Source organism: Sesamum indicum, unplaced genomic scaffold, assembly GCF_000512975.1.
Source record: "Sesamum indicum cultivar Zhongzhi No. 13 unplaced genomic scaffold, S_indicum_v1.0 scaffold00145, whole genome shotgun sequence".
Taxonomy (NCBI): Eukaryota; Viridiplantae; Streptophyta; class Magnoliopsida; order Lamiales; family Pedaliaceae; genus Sesamum; species Sesamum indicum.
The window spans coordinates 279442-289929 of NW_011628061.1; the positions used below are offsets into that span (position 1 = coordinate 279442).

A 10488-nucleotide genomic window follows, 5' to 3' on the forward strand; every position below is an offset into this window, starting at 1 on the left:
ATATAAGTGAGCATGATCGATAATTTTTTTTCAATTTTATTTGTCTAACGTTCTTATCCCTAAGAACAACATTATATATGACAAGGATAATCTATTCATGTCAAAATTGGATACACATTGCTATATTTATATATGATATAAATATAAAATATGCTAGAGAAAAAACTGCAGAAAATAGCAATAGATGTGTGTCGGTGTGTATGTATATATACATTTATATAAAATTATATGTATATATATATAATATTGTTGTACGCAGAACATTTAGTATGGTATCTGCTATAAGTATATCACTATATTGTATGTTTAAGGTCTATACTACTCCTAATACTCGCTCTCAGAGGTGTGCAAACAAGAGAGTGTTAAGGCCAATCAACATGGGTTCCAATGATGGCTCTCCAACGTTCAAGTTAATATGGGGCTCAAGGTCTCATAGAGAATGAGTGTTAAGATTTTAGGTAACAAAACTTGTACCTGATGCGGGAGAGCCAATACTTATACCTGTTGGTAGGTTCTAGAATTTTACGTACACCCTTTATCTAAAGTATGATCTACGGTACGCAGTGACCGAACATACAAAAATTGAAATAGTGACAGACTGTGTCCGAGCAGACAAACTAGTGCTTCTATTAGTAAAGAATGCTTGTTGTTGCCGATAAATATAAAAGTTTCTTGAATACCTCGGGTATTTAGGCAAAATAAATAATGGTACAATCTCTTCAATAAGGTTCTAATAATACTACTTCAAAAAGTCTTCTGGCAAGCCCTATATAGTAATTTCATTAGAATGGAGGCCTTTGTCAATTTAGAAGGTCCCTAATGTTGAAGGGAGTGCATCGGTCCGGGTGGCGCTGCGGAAGCGCAAAAAATAAAATAATTACGATTAAATCAAACAATTAAATCCCAATAATGAGGTGTACCCTTGATCTTTAACCGAGCGTTCGGCGTAAAATAAAAAACAAGGACCATAGGAAAATATAAGAAAAACGAGAAGCATAAAAGTAAATGAAATTTACCCTCGTTGTTCTTCTTGTTCGATGACAAGCATTGATTCCTCTCCTCTTCCATTTTCGGATCCGTCCATGGCAAGATCTCGATCTAGAGATCCTCCAAACAATAACGCACAACCACTAAAAGGATGTGCTGATTTCGTGCTAGGAAAACCACCACAGAAGCACAAGAATCAATAACATTATTGATTAACTTTTGATCCTTGTTTCTGTTTCGATCTCTAAGATCATGAGAGAGTTTTTGGAGAGGGAGAGAGTAAAATTTCATGGGTGAGGCCTACGTGGAGCTTCTTAGTTGGCTAGGGTTGATTTTAAGTGTTTTACATGTGACCTAGTCACACTACACCAAAGAGTTTTGACCTAGCAAGACTCCAACAATCATCTAACACTTTTAAGCCACCTTATTACTGATTTTGATGCACCTTAAGGCACCAATTCTTCCACACCCCACCCAAGCAGGAGTTAACCTAGCCATGGTCTAACCAAGGCCTAGGGCTTGCATTTTAAAGAATCGGGCTTGACTAATTAAAATTAAATCAAGACCACATCTTATGGATTTTAAATCCAACCTAGTTTAATTTATAAGCCCAACATTAAAATATCATTTAATCTAAGTAAAGAATCAAGCCTTTTATTATCTCTCTTTTAATTTATAAATTCAATTTCTAAATCGGACCAAGCCCAATAAAATTAATCCAATTAATTTTAATGGCTAACTTGAAATTCTAATTAATCCAATTAATTAAATTTCATGTCATTCATCCGATGCATTGGTCTAAATAAACTATCCAATCATTTATTCTCTTCAAAAATTAATTTATTAATCTGAATCTTCTGGAATTAATTGGATCCCATTATAGTGGTAGGTTGTGACACTTTAGGTTCACCATCAGCTAGACTTGGGTGTGTGTGACCAATACAATTAATTAAATCAATTTTAATAAATTATCTCTTATTATCCCAAAATCAGAAATAGCCTGCGATCATGGGTGGTCGTCTACCAACAGTCATGGCATTATGGACTAGGTGAAACATGGCGTAAATATTTATTCTTTGAATTCATACGAGTACGGTCCTATTATCAACCGTCTTTCGACCTTAGTCTAGAGCATGGAATTAGGCGTCGTTTCTCATCTTTGACTAGACAACTATGTTTGATACTCTAGATGTGTTTCATCTACTGATCTGATCTAGGAAACCTATCCCTGATCGATCAATCACTTTGGCAAAATACTATTAGACTCTAAACTATCTTAGAGCGCATAGGAGACTGTCTGCCATATAGTAACAAGAGACAGATCCTCTCTTGGAATCCACCGTCCTTGCTACCAACTTTGATTGCAATAGATACATCTTATAATGACCATGCCTCACGACATGGCCACCGCTCATCATATCCAAGATATAGTCTAATATGCATGTCACTACAGTTATTTCTCAAGTCCGAGGACTAATCTCGTACTATCGTAATCGAGAATTCCAGTCATACTGATCAAGCCTTAAGAGGCTTGCATATGACAATTTTGGTGAGTCAGTTCAGTCCGCCGACTATCTTGTCAACTAACCCACTAAAACTACACAAACGACTTATGTCTCCTACCGACAAAATACGGTTGCAGTACTTAGTGCAAGTCTCTGTAGGATCTTGAGATCCTCTACTTGGAAAGTTTCACTACGACCCTTAGGAGTTTGTTCATAGCTGCCAAAGCTATGCGCAACCTAACTCTATGGGTTTCACCTTTCAGTGTGTGGGTATTTCGTTGTGACATTGAAAACCTGTTCTATATCAGTGTTAAGCAAAACGAAACACACTGCCTACTTGATAGACTTACCATACTCATCAATTTAATATTATTTGATAAAGATTGGCGAATGACAAACAACAAATATTAGAATAGGTGACTTCAAAGCCAATTAGATTGGCATACTTGTAATCTATTCTGATAATAACTCGATTCTACGTAATACTGTTCAGTGAATAAAAATAAGTATTCGCTATTAGAATTTTATTTGTTATGCTAATTACATATATGTTTGCATTTCTTTTAAGCATCACAACAAAGCCCACAGGCCATTTTAACAACCTTGCAACAGTTAGACTACGCATTAGATGGCAGTCCTGATACCAACTGCCAAGGGTTGAGTGTAAAATGTTCCAAGTCGAGGACCTCGAGAATGAGCATTGAGTGTCCTATGTAGACTTGCATTAAGAGTCGCATTCATTTGATGAGTGTTGTGTTTCATTGATGACAGACGTTGGACGTTTATGCAACCATAATGGGTCGATCGGCTAGGTGTCGAATTAACTGAACTAATTAGCGGGGTCGTCATATGGAACCGTTGGAGGTTTGGACGGTATGACTCGAATCCCCGGCTCTGATAGTGCAGGAGTAGTCCTCAGACTTGACGAATCACGACAGTCATGTGCATACGATGACTATATCTTGGGTCTGTGCGAGAGGTGACTATGTCATAGACACGATCATCATAAGTCTTAAACCAGTGCAGTCGAAGTATGTAGTGAGAACGCTGAATTCCAAGAAGAGGATCTGTCTCCTGTTAGTATATCAGCATTCCTATGTCGAGCAATTTGGCATAACGAAATCTCAAGTATTAAGCATAGACACCTAGTCCAGAATGGGAGAATACACCAAATTCCATGCCCTAGACTAATATCGGGAGACGATAGACGGAATGACCATACCCGTATGGAATCGAGAGCCTAAAAGTTCACATGGATATTCGCCCAGTCTCTAGTACTATGGACTATTGCTAGACGGCCACCCATGGTGACGGGCTTTCTTGATCAAGGGCTGATCGAGAATTATTAAATAAATTAAATTTAATTAATAATAGTATTTGACACTAGGCCAAACCTAGCTGAAAGGTGAACCTAAAGAGACACACAAATTATCGAGAAGGAACGAGAAGTTAAATAGGAATTAATTCAATAAGTAATTGAATTACTTACAAATAAGAGAGATCCATTGGATGGAGCCCAAGGATAAATTACTAGAATTAATTTGTATTGGGCTTGCCTTTATTATTTAATAAGTTAGACTTATTAATTAATAAAGGCTTATTGGGCTCATGTATTTAATTTGAATGAAAGATATGATAAACTTAATTAGGTAGATTTTAATGAAATTGAATTTAATTAAAATTAGTTGGGCCTCGTATTTTTATCTTATTAAAATCGGCCAAACACCCTAATTAAGCTTGTTGAAAAATTGACTAGCAATTATCACTTTTGAAAAGTGCTATGTTAGCCATTCTTTATTTAGAATAAAGAATATATTACCTTTTGGATTGTAGAATGAAGATACATTTTCGTACATTCATACAAGGTATATATATTAGTTATTTGAATAACTAATAACATAACACAACATAAAGACTAATTTCCTGCCCTAGAGCTCCAAATTGGCCGCTCCCTTCTTCTACACACTTGGTGTGATCTTTTCTCCCTTATTCTTTTCTAGCAAATTGAATTAAGGGATTTCATATTCCGGTGTGGTGTGGACGTGTCTTTATAGGGCTTCTACGTTGAATTCTCGCATGAACAAATCAACGAAAGAAAGTTCGAAGTAAATCAAGCAAAGGTAATCCTTGATTTACGTTTCTTGCATCTTCAACTTTTAATTTTACTATAAGCCCTGTTTTAGTTTATTGTTTATTTAATTAACTAGATTGAATGCCCGGGAACTCCAAGGGTACACCCTTGGAACCATGATATTATTTAATTTGATTTTTAATTTGTGAATTTTTATTTACCGCTTTCGCTTGCGCATTCTCGAGCCGAGCCACTCGCATTTTTGTTGCTTTCAAGTGCTATCATTGCCCGGTTCGATGTGAATTAGCATGATAATGTGATTTTATTGCTTTTGAAGCATGTTATTCATTTTGCCTATTCTCGTATAATTATATGAGAAAATTAACTAGTTCAATTTTTGTAATTTTTGGATGATTTAAGTATTGTGAGAAAATTTATACTTTTATTTTCAGTTTAATGTGTAGAAATAAAAAAATATTTTTTATGGTACGTAGTAGTGCACTAGCGACTGGCAGTGCACAACGTGCACGCTTGGGCGAGTGCATTGCACCCAGGCTGTGCGGCCGCTATATTGCAGCCGTCATTGCAGCCGATTTTTTCATTTCTCCATATTTTCTTAAAGATATTTATTTTTTCTGATTTAATTTTTGATAATATTAGATTTTCTCTAGAATTAAATTGCTTCAATTAATTTGGTTGGTTTGCATGCATTGGATGTATAAAACTTTGTTATCCTTTTAAATTGCAAATATTAAACTTGTTGTTTTCTCCATATAATTATTTGTCGTGATATTGGATATCATGTTGTTTTTCTCTGGATGTTAATTTTTTTTATCTAGCATGATTAATTATTATTATCTGGTAGTTGAATGTTAATGGATGATCACGGAGTCTTAGACTACATGTATGGATTTTTATTTTGTTGGGTGGGCCTGTGTGCCCTTGTGATTTATTTTCTCCTCCCTCTCTTTTTATGCATTGGAATAATAAGGCTTGCTCTCATCCCTCCTATGTACTCCCCCCGATTTCTGATCGGGATTTCTTATTTCAATTGTAATAATAGTAACATTGGTTTTCTGTAAGGTTTTATAATTTCTATGTAAAATCAAGCCTATGGAGATGAAGGCCCGCGAAAAAGGAAGGAGTTTGAAGGCCCATTTATATATTGATGGGTAAATCACTATTGTAATAGTATAGGGTCACCTTAGACAGTCCTTAGACTCACTACGGGTTCAGTGAGTCACATAGGTTGGGCTCTTGATCATCCAATAGGGGTTGCTAGGTTTCATTGCATGCTATGCGTTTACTTAATGCTTTAAATATTTGATATTTTTGCACGCAATGTTAACATGTGATGAGGTCTCGGTCTAAAAACACAATATTAACTCTCACTTGGTTGAACCAAGTTAAATATTAGGCCTATAATGGACTTCAATTGAAATGGTTTTGATCTGCTCAAGCCTTCCATCCACAACAATGTGGCGAGGAAGCTACCGATACCCAAGTGTGGTCTCATGAGTCGTGATACATTTAGGATAGAGGAAAGCTGCACCATTATTGTGAACAAAGGAACATATTCACCGTTTTCTTGTCTCACGAGTCGTGGGGGACGACAAATAAAATTCTCTTTGGTTGATGGGTAGGGCATAGCACCGAGTAACATGATTCGCTTGAAGTCTCGGAATCATGTGAAAAGGTGAGGTAAAGGATCTTGAAAATCTCATGGAATGAGAATGATATTGGATACCTCTCACGAGGCCTTTGGCATTTGAATCGTAAAAGTGGGGCATGACAAATTCGCTTGTGGATCCTAAGCTTACTAGGAAATGTTATTTCCAAAACCCCACTTGAGAGTGGTGGGAATTCGTATAAATAGTGGGAGAGTTAAAGACTAAAGACCAAGTCTTTAAGCTTAATTCATAATATTTCGATAAATGTAAATTTCATTAAGTAAAGGGGGTAGATAAGTACAATACAACAACCATCAATTAGGTGGATTCCTCGACAAACCAAGGAATCCACCATAAACGCTAAAGTGTGCCTGTACTAACAACATAAGGCAGTTGAACAATAAGAATCCTCTGTCGCACATCGTCAAGAATAAGTGTATCCAAAGTTCGTGAATCATGATGGCTCCCATCAAAACGTCGAAGATTACGGTCATGCTAGATGTGATAAATCAAGGAACCAAGTAAGGCATGATAGGACGCATATATCATGTGCTTGCCCTTCCATCTGCTAGCAGCTCACAACACGTCGGTAGGCCACGGGCGGTTCGGCCAAGGGAAGCGAAGTGTGAGTCGAATCACCTGCAAACAACTTCTCCAATAGGGGTGGTGAAAGAATAAGTGGCTGTAATTTTCCACTGCACCGTCCGTAAAAAGAATACAGGAGCTATCAAAGTGAGATAACCAAGGCCTGTCCATGGTAGAAAGCCTACCATGTATGGCTACCAAAAGGACAAACGTATGTCTAGGGATCTTAAAGGGGCCCAAGAGTAGTGAAGACCAAACTACCTTGGGACCCTCAGCCTGGAGCGATCGAAGTACTGTGGCTGAAGTTGGAGTCGTTCTGTGAGTCCGCCATAAAATACGGTCATTACCACTATGAATGTATGGAAGGAAGTGCATAATCTACTGAATATCCGTGAGCAATCTTAAAGGGTATGCGTGGGATCGCAGGAGGGGCCAACACCTTTGTCCATCCTCAATGCAAGCAACAACTCTGTCTGTCAGCCATGAATTGGTGAGGCTAGGTCCATTTGGAAACCGTCGGATAAATGGGCCTAACCCATGACAAGGATCCTGCCATAAATAGAATGTAGCCCCATCTCCAATAACATACTCAACAAACAGTCAAATGAAGGGCTGAAGATGGAGGACTTTTCAGCAGCCCCATGAACCCCTTCGATCTGGCACCATCCAGATAGAAGTATCTCATATTCTTATGTGATAGACTCAATCCACCCAGATAGATGTCGTGTTGCCCCGAATAACTTGCCACAGTTTAGCTCCCATAAGAGCACGGTTGAGGCCTTGACCACCTTCATTAACATGTCGACATACACAATCCCAAGCGACCTTCTCATATCCACGAGAAGTAGAATCCTTCCATAGGAAAGCCCTCAGTCGCTTTTCTACCTCCCGAGTGACAGCCTTAGGCGAAATAAAAGTAGAGGCCCAATATACACTAAGAGCAGTAAGAACAGATTTAATAAGTTGTACTCGTCCCGCTATGATAAAAACGTACCTTCCCAACCTTTGATACACTGATCGAGTTTCTCAAGCAGGGGTTTTACAATCCAAAAGAGTAAGTCGCAACGATATAAAAGGGAGTCCTAAATACTTCATTGGCAAGTGTCCCTCTTAATCAGAAGCTGATTGTGAGAGAATCATGTGACTCTTTTGTACATTAATGCGAAGGCCCTTAATTCATAATATTACAATCATCTGTTGATTTTTATTTAATTTTCTATCTTCTAGAAAATATCTAAGAACCCTTTGACCATGATAATGGAGACTAACAAATTCAATGTCACGAACTACAATGATTAGCTGCGAAATTTGAGGACTGTCCTAGATTTCGTGAACCAAGACTATATATCTTGGACAAGTTACTCCCAACGTCCTTGCCAAAAGGATCCTCGCCTAAAGCACGTGTTACGTTCGAGAAGTGGCTTGAGGACAAATTCAAGGTCAGCAGTATCATATTGGCTTCGATGTCTAGTGACATCCAAAAGCAATATGATAGACTAGATGTTGTTCTCTCGATAATGCTCCACATGAAGGAAGTTTATGCAGTTCCTAATAGGCATATTATGTATGCCGCCAGAAAAGTATTCTCCGGGACAAAGATGGCCGAAGGATCGTCTCTACAAAGTCATGGGGTTAAGATGTTATCCCTAGTGGAGAAGCTCGAAGACCTCAAAGTTGGGCTTGACAATGACACGTACATTGACGTGTTCCTTCAGTCGCTTCCTCTGTCCTATGACCCCTTTAATATTACCTACAACAGGAACGGACATCAGAAGTCTATTCATCAGCTAATTAATATGTTGGTCCAATCTGAGACGATGACCCACAAGTCTATGTCGGCGGTATTGGTAGGAGAGGCTTTAACCTCCAAAGCAAAAGGCAAGAGGGTCGAACGGTGGAAGAGGAAGAAGGGCAAGGGAAAAGCTGTCGGAACCACTATTTGAAAGCAACGCAAAAAATGCGACTGGATCGGCCCGAGAACACGCAAGCGGAAGCACTAATATAAAATTACGTAAATTAAAACAAAACATAATAAAACCAGAATTTCTAGGGGTGTGCCCTTGGAGTTCCCGAGCGTTCGATGTAGTTATGCAAATATAACAATAAAATAAATGGGGCTATGATTGAATGAAAAATGAGAGATACATAAATCGTAAATCAAGAATTTCCTTTTGATTTGATTTATTTCGAATATCCTTTGTTTAACCCGTTCACGCAAGGTTTCAACATAGAAGCCCTTCAAAGTTGCGTCTACACCAACCGGAATTTGGAATCCCTCAGTCCTCTTTGCTAGAAAAAAATTAGGGAGAACAATACACACCAAGTGTGTATACAAGAGGGTCGGCCGAGAGGTGGAGTTAGGGTGTAGGAAATTATTTTGTGTATTATGTATTTTTTCAAAATTTATTCCAAATAACTAATACACATATAGATACCTTGTATTGATGCATTAAAATATGTCTATGTTCATTTAAACATCTATAAGATAATAAAATCCTTTATTCAAAATAAATAATGACTAACATGACACTTTCCAAAAGTTAAATTGGTAAGTCAATAATTTTCTTTTCTAATCATTTCCACCAACTTAATTAAGGGGCTTGGACCGATTTTAATTAATTCCTCGTCCCTTCTCGGTGATTTTTGTGTAACGTTTTAGGTTCACCTTTCAACTAGACTTGGGTTAGTGTCAAACACTATTATTAATTAAATTCAATTTATTAATAATTCTTGATCAACCCTTGATCAAGAAAGCCCGTCACCATGGGTGGCCGCCTAGCAACGGTCCATGGCACTAGAGACTAGACGAATATCCATGTGAATTTTTAGGCTCTCAAGTCCATACGGTTATGGTCCTTCCGTTTACCATCTCCTGGCTTTAGCTTAGGGCAAGAAATTGGGTGTCGGTTCCCATCCTATACTAGGCGTATATACTTAATACTTGAGATCGTGTTATGCCTGAGATCGTGTTATGCCAAATTGCTCGACATAGTAACCTCTTTTTCCTATTCGATCAAGGACTGTGGCCACAGCTTTGGACAGTGTAGACGCATCTCCAAGTGCATACGAGATACCTCTGTCACATTTTGACAGGGAACGGATCCTCTTCTAAGGAACTCACCGTCCGCACTACATACTTTGACTGCACTCGACAAAGCTTATGATGACCATGTGTGAGACACGATCACCTCTCAAACAAATCTAAGATACAGTCATCGCATGCACGTGACTGTCATGATTCTCAAGTCTGAGGACTACTCTCGTACTATGGAAGTCGGGGATTCGAGTATTACCGACCAAGCCTTCAAGGCTTCCTTATAATGATCCTTACGAGTCAGTTCAATCGATTCCACATCTAGCCAAATGACCCACTAAGATCGCATAAACATCCCATATTTGTCGCCGATGAAACACGATACTCATCAAATGTATGCGACTCTTAATGCAAGTCTTAGTAGGACTCTCGATGCCTACTCTCGAGGCCTTCGACTTGGAACATTTCAAATCCAACCCTTGGCAGTTGGTTTCATGGCCGCCATCCAATCCGCAGTCCAACTGTTGTGTGGTTGTTAAAGTGGTCAATGGGCATCTGTTGTGATGTCAAACAAGTGCTTGATGTAATTTGGTAAGCACAACAGATACATGTGCCAAAGAAGAATACTTACAAATT

At 38.3% G+C, this 10488-nt stretch overlaps 1 protein-coding gene across 1 annotated transcript; it reads left to right on the forward strand.

Moving 5' to 3' along the window:
• The first annotated feature begins 8281 nt into the window (after nucleotides 1-8281).
• LOC105179350 lies at nucleotides 8282-8761 on the forward strand. Its single transcript, XM_011102940.1, has one exon. The coding sequence runs from the start codon at nucleotides 8282-8284 to the stop codon at nucleotides 8759-8761; it is 480 nt and encodes a 159-aa protein (XP_011101242.1).
• Nucleotides 8762-10488: the final 1727 nt, after the last annotated feature.

What these genes read in the sequence shown, in the direction of transcription:
- LOC105179350 (XM_011102940.1), top strand. Translation starts at nt 8,282, where the DNA reads ATGTCTAGTGACATCCAAAAGCAATATGATAGACTAGATGTTGTTCTC.